Source organism: Tympanuchus pallidicinctus, unplaced genomic scaffold, assembly GCF_026119805.1.
Source record: "Tympanuchus pallidicinctus isolate F22 unplaced genomic scaffold, pur_lepc_1.0 scaffold2, whole genome shotgun sequence".
Lineage (NCBI taxonomy): Eukaryota > Metazoa > Chordata > Aves > Galliformes > Phasianidae > Tympanuchus > Tympanuchus pallidicinctus.
Genome location: NW_026294721.1, coordinates 50,000,536 through 50,014,619, shown reverse-complemented (window position 1 = coordinate 50,014,619; position 14,084 = coordinate 50,000,536). Strand labels below are relative to the sequence as shown.

The 14,084-nt window shown below is 39.0% G+C and overlaps 3 protein-coding genes across 6 annotated transcripts in view; 2 read left to right on the top strand and 1 right to left on the bottom strand.

Moving 5' to 3' along the window:
• Window positions 1–2,145: 2,145 nt before the first annotated feature.
• Window positions 2,146–3,308, top strand: LOC128079884 (claudin-22-like). The gene has a single exon (XM_052681527.1). The coding sequence runs from the start codon at window positions 2,146–2,148 to the stop codon at window positions 2,797–2,799; it is 654 nt and encodes a 217-aa protein (XP_052537487.1). The 3' UTR covers window positions 2,800–3,308.
• Window positions 3,309–3,629: 321 nt separating this feature from the next.
• Window positions 3,630–5,183, top strand: LOC128079883 (claudin-22-like). Its single transcript, XM_052681526.1, has one exon. It carries the CDS (start codon window positions 4,010–4,012, stop codon window positions 4,664–4,666), a length of 657 nt encoding a protein of 218 aa, XP_052537486.1. The 5' UTR covers window positions 3,630–4,009; the 3' UTR covers window positions 4,667–5,183.
• Window positions 5,184–5,447: 264 nt separating this feature from the next.
• The window catches only part of WWC2 (WW and C2 domain containing 2), an 85,241-nt gene continuing 76,604 nt past the window's right edge, over window positions 5,448–14,084 (bottom strand). For 3 of the 4 annotated variants that reach the window (XM_052681522.1, XM_052681524.1, XM_052681525.1), the window contains 2 exons: window positions 9,073–9,200; window positions 5,448–7,766 (listed from right to left, as the gene is read on the bottom strand). In XM_052681522.1, the coding sequence (XP_052537482.1) occupies window positions 7,700–7,766; window positions 9,073–9,200 (195 nt within the window). In that variant the 3' untranslated portion in view covers window positions 5,448–7,699. Of the gene's footprint in view, window positions 7,767–9,072; window positions 9,212–14,084 lie in introns of all 4 variants that reach the window. The other variant, XR_008206354.1, reaches the window with a different exon arrangement.

The following is a 14,084-nucleotide window of genomic DNA, read 5'->3' as shown; positions in this document are numbered from 1 at the left end:
CAAGTCTTACCTATCTTTTTTTACAAAGGGATTCTTTTATAATCTTGCACAGAGTAGTATAAGGAAGCTTTTGCTTGCTCTAAGTTGCTGTGTGGTTAACAGTAAATTGCAGAGCTGAATTGGCAGATCTTACTGGTGCTGCAGTCTCAGTGCTTCTGACTGTGAAAATGTGAAGGCTGGCATACTTCTGCTGCTGGTCAACATTAGCAGAATGAATGGACTTCATGTGCCCGATGTTGTGCTTTTACACTGTATTGACAGTTGGAATTAACAGCAGGGAAGAAAATGTTAAAGGTTCATAGGCAAGGGAAGCATGACTGGCTGCCAGTAATTGGCAGTAACCGTGATTTAAAAGTCAAATAAGCATGTAGCTCCTGAATGAGCAGAAGCACTCCTGAAGAGCAGTTGTTTATCTGAAAAATTATTCAAATGGCATTATGGAGTTACTCATTGAATGTCATGATGGTTTCCAGAAACTAGTTTTCTTGCTCTGAACGCAAAATGGGGGAGAGAAACCACATTGCCAAATCTAAAAGTGCAATCTGGAGTCTGAATGAATGCGATGTTTTGGGGTTTTTTTATTCCTTATGCCTGGTGGGTGGCCAAAAGTAGAGCCTCGCTTGCATCAATTTGTTCCCCATGTTGTCAGTAATGTCCTCAGTGATTCCTACTCTCGCACATGGCAATTTTTTTTACCAGGTATAAGTCATATGGCTGGGCTGGTACTCAAGCTAAGGGGAAATATATTGTCTGTCTTTGTGTTGGCTCCTCACAGCTTGTGGCAGTAAAATTGCAAAGGTTAGAAATTGACACAGAATAATGCAAAAATGAGGAAGAGGAGACTTTCTTCACGGTTAAGTTTCTTACTGATACCTTTCAGGATTTTGGAAAACTTCAAAAGCGGTGTTAAGCTCTTCTATCACCATGCCTTATTTTGAACAACTACAAATTAAAATACACAAATTTCTCTGATTTGGTACATTGTCACATCCAGCAACTGAAGGCAAGACCAGATAGAACCTTTGGGTTGTACACACATACATGCGTTTACACTGCTCAGCTTTCTCCCATACAGGCTGTGCTGTGACATGTGCAGGGGCAATAGCAGGCAGGTCTAATTGCTGCTGACCCAGTAGACAAGCACAAGAATAGCTGTCATGACCGCAGGAAAAAGCAGGGTTTGCTAGCAGGATAATGGCATAGCGATATCTTGCTTTGATCAGAAAAGCACCAGACATCCCCTGGCCCTTGGAGCACTGAGTGCCAAAAGACAGACACGGAGTGTACGCTCTGTGCCATCTGGGACATGGGTTCTAGGAAAGGGGACACTGGGCTGGTGTAAGCTGCTACTGTGGTATTGCTGAAGTCCTGAGGCAGGTACAGCTTACACCATCTGGTGATCTGCCTGAGTTCATTATGGTAGAGGGATGTCTAGGATTTCATTCTCTATGGCGCTTTGACCATACCCGTCTCCTTTTCCCCTTAAGAGTCAGTCAAAACAAAGCCCATTTTAACAGAAATGAATGTAGAAAATGTGAAACGTAAGGATCTTTTACAGAGTGTCTTTTACAGTGCTGGGACTTAAAACAGAGCAGTGGAAGATAAGCCGTTATGTATGTTGAGGAAGCCTAAGAATAAAGATTATAGGCAAACAGTCTACCTTTCTTTACAAGGCCTTGATTTACATCCCTGAAATCTCAAATTTAGCTATTACAATGAAGTCCTGTTGCGCGCAGAGCTGACTTTTTATCACCACTTAAAATCTAATTAATCCGTATCGAAGCACAAAGATTTCTGTTGTATTTTAGGGTGAGGGGTCATAGAGCCTTCTTTGTTCATCCTCAGGCTTGTAATCATCAGGCATTGGGATATAATTTTACCAAGCAAATTGGAAGGTAACAGATCAAATCCTTATCGGAAAGACTAACTCATGGTTTAGTGAAGTTCTTCGTCCTTTATGTGAAACATTATCTTTGTGAAGAACAAAAAAGTGTTTGAGAGCTCACAAAGGGTTAATAGCAAGGGCTTATATTTGGGGCCGCAGAGAACTAAAATCATCATAGCTTCCACCACCACTCGAGACAGCAGTTGTTAGAGAACCGCTGGGGCGACCTTCTTCCACAAGCTTTTAGGACTACTCTTACAATGGCCTTGGTTTATCGACCAGTGGTGCAATTAAGTGGCATATTATTATCTCTGTTGGGATGGGTCCTATCCTGTCTCACTACCTATTTACCTCAGTGGAAAAATCTTAACTTGGAACTGAATGAACTGGAGATCTGGACCATGGGACTCTGGCAAGCTTGTGTTGTCCAAGAAGAAGGGGGAATGCAATGCAAGGACTTTGATTCTTTCTTAGCTTTGCCTCTAGAACTCAGGATTTCTAGGATTTTGATGTTTTTTTCCAATGGACTGGGGCTGTTGGGCCTCTTGTTCTCAGGATTTGGGTTGGACTGTTTGAAAATTGGTGGAAGACAACAGGATCACAAGAAACGACTGTTGCTGTTTGGAGGAATGCTGTTCTGGATGTCGGGGATTACAGCTATTGCCCCAGTTTCTTGGGTTGCCCACTCCACAGTCCAGGAATTTTGGGATGAGAATATACCAGACATTGTTCCCAGGTGGGATTTGGGGGAAGCATTATTTGTTGGCTGGCTTGCTGGATTTTGTCTTATACTAGGAGGATCCCTACTTAACTGTACAATCTGCTCAACTGAACTCCATCCATCTTCGGTCCATTATGCAGTAACAGAACAGCAAGATCAGTGTCAACACTTGGAAACTGAAACTAGGCCTTAAAACCAAAGGCTTTAAGTAGACAGAAAGACTGCCCTATCTTTTCCAAACTCTAGTGCAAGCCAGCAGCTTGTTCCAGTAGCAATTCAAAGGACTCTTTGTTTCTTAGCTGGTTTCCTAAACTTCTGTTTTCTCCATAACTGGTATCTGAAACTGGTGTATTTTCTCATCTGCAGAACTATTTAAAATGTTTCACAGGAGAATTTTATTTTTTCATAGACTATGTAGAAAAGGTGTTTTTGTTTCTCAACTGCATGGTAAATTCTGAAAATGAATATGCATGTACCGTGGCAATTTGGCTTTCAACCAAAATAAGCTTCCTTTTCGTATGAAATCAACTAACTGAGCCTCAAAGCTTGATTCCCTGTCGCAATTTTCCACTTGCCTAATGTAGTGACGTAGGAACTTTTTTCCACATCCTTAATGCTCTGCATGCATGCATTGCCTCAGTTTGTTTTTTGTGGACAAGCAAATTGTGCTAAGCAAACTGCAGATTTCTGAAATGCTACCACGATTTGCAGATGTCTTTTTGTGCATGGGATATTATGATGCGGTGCTTTGTACCCAAGAAGTTGTGTTTGCGATCTCAACCTAGCACATAAAACTGCTCATGCAAGTCATTCTGGGCATTTTGGCATCTGCAAACTCGCACCAAAAATAGGCTCAGAGACAAAAAACACTTATCCTCTTGTTCTGATGCAGGTACTGAGATTTTATGCATTCTATCAAAGGCTTCTTGGGCTCCATTCACCTGCAGCAAAACATGTTTAATACAGAACCTTTAGGTAGATGATATTTAACTGGCCAGAGTGAGGACAGCCTATTTAAGTAGGAATGTATCGATGTCATATTGAAGAACTCTGTATTTGTGGTTCTTATTTTAATAAGAAACTAAGAGATGCCAAAATTTGCAGAAATGTTTCAGTGCTCTAGCAGGTAGATGAAAAGCAAAGTATGTAACTAAAAACCAAATAATTAACCAACTCATACAAATGAAAGGTGAACCCAGCTGTGGTCACACCCTTCAATTTGTGGTTTACCGCACTATTTCCTTATCCCCTAAATGCTGCCCATGGAACCAGGGAACATAAAGCTGGAGGGGGAGGAGTGTTTCATACATTATAAAGCTTTGTTTTAACATTTGCCAGCGTTCAGTATGCGCAGAATACTGTTTTCAAAAGCCATCAGTTTAGTGCTACTTTGACTGCTAAAAATGGACTTGGCCCACAGGCACAGGCTACAGTTATTTGGATTGCTGCTGTCTGTAATAGGATGGATTTTAACTGGTACCTGTAACTATTTACCAGACTGGAAAAACCTCGGCTTAGACTTAAATGAACTGGAGTTTTGGACTATGGGACTCTGGCAAACTTGTGTAGTCCAAGACATAGGAGGAACACAGTGTAAAGACTTTGATTCGTTCCTAGCTTTACCCATAGAATTCAGGATTTCCAGGATTTTAGTATGTACATCAAACGGACTGGGACTTCTGAGCCTTGTCATCTCTAGCCTTGGTTTGGACTGCCTAAAGATAGAGGATACAGAGCAGAAGCTAAAGAAACAGCTGTTACTACTTGGAGGAATACTCATGTGGATAGCTGGAGTTCTGGTCTTAGTTCCTGTTTCCTGGGTTGCCTGTACGATAATCCAGGAATTTTGGGATGAAGTGATCCCAGAGATTGTGCCCAGATGGGAAATAGGGGATGCACTCTTCACTGGTTGGTTTGGTGGCTTTTTTATAATTCTAGGAGGCTCTCTACTCCTCTTGACGATCTTCTTATCATCTGACCATCAGTTACCAGAACAGTATGCAATGGCAGATATGCAAGACAACCGTCAACAGGTGGAGACTGGAAACAGAAGACTTTAACGAGGGTACATGCTAGCTTTTTGGTTTTCTTACTCTTGCGTTACAGTAAGAAAATGAACAGACTGGCTACTGTTTACAAGACTGGGGGGAGGGATTATTACAGTACAGTTCCTTTCATTTCTACTTACTTTCAATTTTAATTAGATTGTCATAGCTCATCAATATAAGTCACCATTGTTTTTCTCCAAAATCCGATCAGTTGCAGTGTTCTTTGTGGTGTTTTTATGCTTATTTGCTTGACTGTGTTGGTGTTGTTTTTTCATGTTAAATGAGTAAAAAAATTGTGATGGATGCATGGAGACCTAACACTTTTAAACAGCAGAAGCCTTGAAGTTCTGAAGGGGTTTGCAGTGCCAGTTCAACATAACCTTAAATTAAATTCCATGGACCTTTATTCATTTGCACTAGTCTAAACTAACTGTTTCTCAGTGTCACGCAGTGTTCTTCATCGCGTGTGCGTGTGTGTGACTGAATATATCCCAGCACCACCACACGCTCTCTGGAAAGCGAGCATTTCTGAACAGTAACAAGATGCTGTCTGCTGGAAAGCACTCATTGCTATTGCAGCTTTTCTTTAATGAATGCAAAGAATTAACTTCAAGCGTACGCATCATTTTCTTTATAACTTATCCTAAGACTTGTCAGTGATTGATGTGAACTTTCTATAAATCGCAAACAGTTCACATTGACAAATCTATATGCACTTTGTAGCAACAGATGGCTGCTACAGAGATGTAGAACAGCAATAACAATTGAATAAAACACTGGTCTGGAAACAAACTTTGTTAAAAAAAAAATGTATTTTCCAATCATTGAAACACATGGAAAGTGCAGAGACAAGTTAATCTACGTGATGTATTTGCATACTTTTACAGACAAAATTAGAACAGAACCACATTCAGCATATAACCTGATTAAATATTTAGTTCAGTCCTGAGCATTTGATATTTAATACAGCACAAACATAGCAATATTTTTTAAAAAAATCTTATTTGATTTGCCTTCTATTACAATTTTTTTCTAACCTTTGCTCATTTGGTTAAATATTCTTGTACCAGTAATGTTTAATTTTGATATCTGCAACCGCAGTGATAGTGGTACCTGGAAACAGAACTAATTGCATTTGTTACACTCTGCTGTGCAGAGTAAATTCTACTTTGAGTAATATCTATAATTGTAAACTGACAGGATTATTTGTATGTGTTAGCTTATTCTATTCAGTGTTTTGAGGTCGAATAATTTAAATTTATTTAAAAAAAAAAAAGCAGAATTGTTAAAAGCTGCCTAAAAATATATTTAACTTTACCAATTTGGAAAACAAGACACATTTTGCAATGAGTTTTGTGAGCTAAGGCCAACAATCCTTAAATTTTGACCTTACTCCATGCTTACAAATATATGATAATACTTTTTTGAAAATTATTCAACACGTGAGGAAAAACAGCTTATCTGGCAAGAATTCAGACAGCTCTAAATACTTTTCACAATAGCATCACATGTGAAATATTTTTATGGCCAGAACTGAACTATATTAAACACAACATAAATAAGACTGTAAATAAATAAAAGAAAAATCACAGAGTACATCTCTAAACATCATTCTACAAACATATAATCAAATTGAGAAGTTGAAACTGTTACCTTCATTTCACCTCTACATTAAATAATTCCAGATTTTTTTTTTTAATTGACCTTTCAAATATATCTCAAAATATCTCAAACCCAACCAAGAAAAAACAAGTGAGGCATTCTTAAATGATGTTTAACCAGCATCTTGCCCCAAACAGCACATCTGGCTATATGTTTAAGTGAACTGATGTATTTGTGCATAAGAAAGCCCTTGGGGAAGGCTTACACAGATCTTACACAGATCTCTCATCACAGAATTGTCACTGTGAATTTCAGACAGCTGCTACCATAACGTTAGTTATATTCACTTCCATTTTCTCACCAATTATAACTCTTTTGAGACATTAAGGCCATGCATACGTGGATAACGTGATTGTATTGAGATACATGGTGCCTTCTAGTCAGGATCTTTACTTTTCCAGACAGAGTTTACTTCAACAAGCTTCTGATATCCAAGTTACTGGGGACAAACTTTTCCCCTGGTACAAATACTTTCATAAAATCCTCTTCATAACTGTAAACCTAATGAACACTTTCATATTCTCTTAGCTGGCAATAAGGCAGCCTCTAGGACAGAAGACTGATACAGAGAAACTCATCCTAAGTGTACAGTAGATATAACTATTCTGATTTCACTGTTGGTATTACCAATTTGATTCAGCGTCCAGTTCAGAAAGCAGCTGCCCTTTCACTAGTCTCACAGGAAGTTTTTAGGGTTGCTTGTCTGCCTTGTCTTTCCCCACTCTCCCACAGATGCAAGAAACCTTTTAGTGCAGGTTAAAGTACTGTACATTCACAGAATTGAGTTTTGTCTCTCCCTACACAGTATTACAGAACAAGAACAGAAGAAATTTTTTTTCAGAAACAAAAACTCCAATATGGGTGATGAATCTAATTAGCAGCTGTTGTGAGGCAGCCTTGATGTTTTGGAAAGAAACTTACACTTGTAGTTAACTTCAAACTACAAAAGTCACACTCTTATACAAAAATATTGCATGGCAAAACAGCCATCTTCACAGTCTGCTCACATGAAAATAGTGAAAAGATAAACAATCTTCTGTTGAACGTAATATTTCTCAATACAGTGCGGTTCAACAGGATACACGCTCAGTACTGCCTTTGTTCCTTTGTTCCATCTTTACAAAATAAAAACACATGCAATACATACAAACTGTACAAAATCAGCATCAGTATACCAAAATTGATCTACTTTGGTTTTCCTTTTTTTTTTTTTTTGTCATTTTTTTAGACGTACAACAATTCTATGTGCTGTATTTTACAAATAAACGTATCAATATTGAATGTAAAATAGAAGAGCTGTAAAAGCAGGTCACTAGAAATACAAAGTTCATCTGAAAAAAAAAAAATGGGCAATGGGAAAAACATTTGAATGAATATGCACGATTATACATCATCAGCTGGAAGGGCTGGTATACTGATCTTTGCTCTTGTGAAATATGCTATCTTCTCCCTGAAATTACCAAACAAAACAAGTTAGTGTTTCACCATTTATGGCACGACTAATGTCATCTACTGTAGAGTTGCTAATGTTACAGCATGGTCTTTTAAAATATAGGTTTGGAAAATACACTGAATTTATTTACAACTGTGGTTGCAAGGGCATTCTGATATCAATTCCTTCTTAAGCGCATTCATATAAAAAGCAGCTCCAAAAGCCAATGTTTTGGTAATAACTACAGTGACACAACTGAAATATTGCTCTAACGGCTGCACTTTCTGTCACGATATTCCGGGGGAGACACAAACAAAACATTTGATCCTGAATTTGGAAACAGAAAAAGAGAACTTAAAAATTAGGTCTGGGCAAGAAGCAGAATTACCATCCCATTCTGCAGTTGCTTCCACTGCGCTGTTACCATTTGTCTCCTTGAACTGAGACATTACTGGAGCATAACAAGTTCATATGTGCCTCTCTGCCAGAAGCAGACGATAAATACTGGGGGCTTACAAATCAAAACTCAGAAGAGATATTCTTCTTAAGAGCTTCGAAATGCCTTTGTGTGTGATTTGTCTTTGAGGCCACATCGTTATACCAAGCCCAACTAACAGGTTGAGTACAAATTGGCCAAAGGAGATGACTGTTTGTCCAACAGACTAAACCATGTTTTTCCCTGGCTGAGCTTCAATTCTGTTTGAAAACAGTAGCACAGAGTAAAAATCAACTTCATAAACTGGATTCCCTGGCTAATGCTGTGGTGATCAGATGATAGATGAGGACAGAGTTTTACTACACCCTTCCTTCAGGGGAAGGATTAGTATCTTTTCTGATGATGCCCGGTGCCTGAAACAAATGTCCTCTAAAAGAAAAGTGGAACAGTATGCATCTGCTCTGGAAACTGATTAATCAGTACTTTTGCCTGGCTCGTTTATTTGGGAGATCTGCATTTCCCTCCTCCTTTTGATCACAGGAACAGCAGAAGGTAAATGAAGCAATCCATGTGGCATTCTCACTTGTCATAAGCCAGTATGCACCTCTGAAACCTGAAAGCCCGCTGTTGACCTGTGGGTCATCAGAGCCTTGACAGCAGGCACGCACAAGCAGCCCACAGTGGTCTGAAGTTCTTCACCCTGCTTCCTCACCATCACCACTGCTCAGAGACACACTGCTGCCTTTGTCATGTGAGCAAATTACCCAGTCCTCTGAAATGCGTGATGTTTCTTGAAACTCAAAAGTGTGCATGTTTGATTATGTTTAGAAAAATTCATGTTACTTAACTACACTAAAAAGAACATAAAAAAGCCTTAACAGGCCCTACCTGAATGATTGCACCTGTAGTGGCACTTTCTGACTCTGCTCCCGTAGCCGGCATACATCCTTCGAAGCTTTCCTCATCAGTTTCTCAGCACTTAAGCCTCGCTTCTGCTCTTCTTTTGACTGCTCAGCCTGTAAAATAACTGTAAAATAACTATATTTTGCTAGTAATGAGCAACTGCTTATTTCACAGAAACGACAACTTCTTGCGTCAAGCAAATGTCTACACAAGAGAGAATTGGTATCACAAGCCTAAGCAGCGGGCACTAAATAAGATAACAAAGCGTTTTCTGAGAAATAAAAAATACATGGAACAAACCATGCCAATCACAGGAGGCTACTATGCACTGTGTGGTTTAAGACATATTTCTTATCACTTAAGTTAGTACCTAAACGAATACAAACAAAACGTCTTTTTAATACTGGGAGACAGTAATTCCCCCATAAAATAGTTTACTTTCCTAAAGCAAGCTCTTCAGAAAGTTGTTTAAAAAGTTGCCTATACCTAATCTGAAATGACAAATAATAATAAAAAAAGATATCTCTCAGAATACACATTCAAGTTTTGATAACATTCCTTTCAAAGTTAGCATTTGTGAACTCTTGCATTTTTAATTGTGATAAAACCATATTAACCTATTTCTTAAATGTATGGAAAAAAGCCCTGCCAGGATGCTCTAGTCTGAAAGAAAATGAGGGACTGAAGATGCATCCTTTCCAGCTCTTTTCACCCAACTGCAACTCTAATGTTAGTACGCACTTCAGCTTAGAGATGTTCTGTAAGTTTATGCAAGAAAATATTTTAAATGCTACAGTGCTTACTGTACATTGAATGGGGGGGAAACAAAGCAATAAAATAATTGTTTGTCTCTGAAATGCATTTTTCACATCAGCGTCTTCTACAATAAAAATGCTTTGAAGACACGGAGGGTATAACCCAAAATCAAGTGAAGCTGATGCTAAATCCACTGAAATAAAACTTCCAACACCATACAACCAAGGACGAATGGGAAATACAGTCACTTATCTTCCTTTATTATGTTAATAAGGGATTAAAAATTATAAAAACAAACTGGTAGAAATGTAGATGCAAGATAATAGCCTTATGAATACAAAAGATACATCTTAGCATCTGTAAAATCAGATTAGGAATAGCCTTTCTCTTATCCTATGAATCCCTTACTAAACACTAAGAGCTGAAGGCAACAGGAACTTTGGACTAAACAGGTGAAATATGAGAGCTCCCAAGAGGTGCTTTGGCTCCATGGACACTGATTTCCATCTCAGAGGTCCTTGCTGACTTGTTTCTCCCTTGATCTGGTGATAGCCATCAGTGTTTTCTCACTCTTAATGGTAGTGAAGTGGTAGTCCTAGCAGAGAGGTTCATTTAAGCTGCTTAAAATACATAGATTTCACATGTGGATAACAACTCTTTTGCACTGCAGCAGTATCAAAGCCAAGGTAGGAAAACAGTCTGGTACAAGAGATCACGGATCTTTCTTGACATGAATGCCCACAAGCGAGTTACAGTGTCTCCACACCTCAGTACTGCTGCCTCCATTACAGTCTTCTTTAGCGAGTACTGCCACATCACCAGCACCGTCAGGGCTGTATCATCCACAGCATGGTGACAAATTGCTATTGAGCGCTGCTTTTTTCTTCTTGTTTTGCTTTCTAAATGTTCCAAGGGTATCTGAACACCCAATAATTGGAAGAGCAGCTCCTTTTCAGTGGACAGTCATCTGGGTGTCTTAGACAAAGTGGCTGGTGTTGAGATGCAGACAAGTTTCTTAACACATGCATTATCACTCTCATTTTGAGTGGGATGCAAGGCTGGCTGATGGCACCTTGCGTGTGCACACTCACCTTCACTCCTAGGCTATAGGGACAGTCACACAGAGGTTATTTACTGCATCTTCAGTTTTGTCAGCTGTCAAAACTTAACAGAAGCACTTCATGTTCTTAAACATTTCTTGAAGTTGCTTGGGGGCTTATTTTTAATGCTTAACTTTGAGCGTGCAGACTCAAATGCTATTCTGTTACCTCAAATGAAAACACATGCCCAAGCCAGAAACAGCCATCTTCTAAATTGGTTTCAAACGTAGGAATTCATGTCTCCAGATCTGAATTCAGCCCGGTAGGCTCCCAAACAACAGAACCAACTAATACAAAACCATTACACCACACTGTCAGTTTCATGGTATTCAAGGCAACTGCTTCCAGCAGATAGCAGCACCCTGTATCTGCTGAAATGTAGTCCAGTGTTTGTATGAAGGAATGCCATTTTAGAACACCTCCAATCAGCCTGTACTGCTGTTAACTTCAGTCCCAACTCCAAAATAGCAAAAGATTTTAAAATGGAATTAACCTATAAACACTGTTTTTCCTATTAGTTAGTAAACATACATTTGCAATCTGCAACTGGTAGTGTATTAATTAATTTTTTGCATGTCAGTGGCCATATGTCTTTCTTAGCTCCCAAGCTAATATTTATCATCAAAGCACTAACAGAATAATATTTCAAGATTCTCTGATTCTGAGATTCTTATGATTACTGCATTTCAGGTTAACAACAAAAAATACCAACTGTCCATTCACCTTGCTGTTTGAAACACATACTCCTTTCCAATTTTTTAATACTTTTAATTTTTATGTGCAGGAAATTAGTCTGTGCTAACAATACACAGTGAGGGATCAAGGTTCTACAGACTTGTGACGTGCCAGACAGCTGTCAATCTTATTTTGAACTAGTGTGGCAGGCTGCAGAAAGCTGCAAGATATTGTCTGCTGGTGTAGAGCAGCAGCGTCCAATAGAAGGGAGAAGTGGAGAACTGGGGGAAGTAATTTCTCCCATTTGCCACAGCTACCACAAACTTGGAGCAGGACTCAGAACTTGGTAGTTTCACTGTGCTATCGGGTAGATTTGGCTTCAGCCCAGTCTGTCTAAGAGAATGCACATAAGAAGGTATATACAAGATGAGGTTTATAGTAGTACCATGCTTCTTGAGTGATTTATAAAAGCAATCCTCTGTCTACATAAAATACAGAAAGGCATGCTAATGCTCTGACCGTGCATTCATTATGGGCCAAAAATCTGGCTTTGGATAGACAGGAATCTCTGTATTTGTGCTTAATGTAAGCATGAGATAACAAGCAATAAGGAAAGCTTAGCAAAATTTAAGCTGAAACTCTAACTCCTGCCTTGTTCAGTGTGTTTTTGTATAGGAGAATGAAAGAGTCTAACAAAAAGCTGTTGTGTTTGTTTCGGTTTTGTGTTATTAAGGACTACATTGAAGATGTATTGGAAAGAAATACCATATTTATAGCTAGGCACAGGAACCTTTTAAGATGCACACAGATGAAGTACTTCAGAGGACAGCAGGTATCTGAAAAAACTTACTTGTATGAGAATGTAAGACAAATGAGTAAATGTTTCTGCTGCACAGCATTACCTACTGTTTCCTGATCTGTAGGTATTACCTACAGTACTTGCTGTACTTACAAAAATGTGGTAAGAAGGGAAGGTATGGAGCCTGTGTATTGGGCTTCAAGCAGAGTAACTGTACTAGCAAGCAGCCCCTGATTTTCAACATCCCCCACACCTGCAGTTCCTTTTTTCACTTGAGACATTCTCAGTTACCCTGGCACTTAGAGGTGCTGCATTAGTCTGTGACCTTATAATGCCTGCAGGATCTAAAAAATAATCTATGACAACGTTCTCTAGACTGCTGTGTTCTGCTAAACCAAGAGGAAGCAGTGACAGCAGAGTATAGCATTCTCAGGGTTGATCTGATCCACAGGGGAAGGCTGTAATGATATGGAGTGGAGAGAGAGAGACAATAGCACTGATCAAGAACTGAGCTGAGAACATACTGAGAAAAAAACTTTTTTCCCTAAGTTGATGGTCAAGGATTTCTTGACGTAGGTGATATTGCTACAATTAATAACCTCTGCTAGATTTTTTTTTCCACAAATTTATCACACTGCTTTTTGACTTTGCAAATTTGCATCATTCATGATGTTTGATCAAAACTTTTTTTTTACAGTTTCTTAACTTTTTCTTTATTTCCACCTGTTACCTCTTCAGTTCCCTATTCCCTGTATTAAAAAAGGCAATGATTGCCCTCCTCCCTGTCACCTGTGATCTTACAGTGGTAGCTACTTGGCCATTCCTAACATAGAAGCTATTTCCTCTCTCTGTACTTGTTCACCCTTGGCAGTCTCACTACCTACTTTGAGATGGGGAACCAGAACTAAACAATCTTTATGTTGCAGACATAACATGCATTTATGTCATTAAAGAATTATTATTTGTTTCATTTCAGCTTTCTTTTCTTTCTTTGTAATCCCCAATGTCTTATATGCTTTTTGACATCTGAATGCTGTGATGTTTGTGCTGACATTTCTGTTTCTTGTATCTGTAATATCACACTCCTAACAGCTAATTCAGGAGCCCTTTTTGTGTGTAAATATTAGGATTATCCCTTCTCTGCCCTACACAAGCGTACATACTGATATTTGCTATTTTTACTTGAACTGCTGCTTACATATTAAGAGGTCCTTTGCACCTTCTTAATATCTGTTTCCTTTTTTTACTATTTTGAATAACGTGGGTGTCATCAAAACACTAATATCCATCAACCATGATCAGCTGAAGAACACAGATCCCTCCTGAAGATCGCTGCCAACCTCTCCTCATTGAGTACTGATGTCTACAGAGTAACACTGAGAGGATGGGAGCTCCAGAGGGTGATGACTCTGATCTGATGTCCTTCTCAGAGCAAATCAAGCCAGAGCTGCATACTCAGCATCTTCCCCCGTTAAGTTTCAGTATCTCCAAAAGTGGAGCTAGTGGAGGCTGATTTCTGGTTTTTGTTGTTGTTGTGTTGCTGTTCACAACCTCTCTGGGCCCTTATTTCATTGTACAATCCCCCTCACAATATAAAAGAAGAACCCAAAACTTCCAAAGCAAAAACCACTCAGCATCCAGCTTTTTCTTATATCAAGTTAGAATTT

Coding starts and splice junctions, on each gene's coding strand:
- LOC128079884 (XM_052681527.1), top strand. CDS start 2,146: ATGGCCTTGGTTTATCGACCAGTGGTGCAATTAAGTGGCATATTATTA.
- LOC128079883 (XM_052681526.1), top strand. CDS start 4,010: ATGGACTTGGCCCACAGGCACAGGCTACAGTTATTTGGATTGCTGCTG.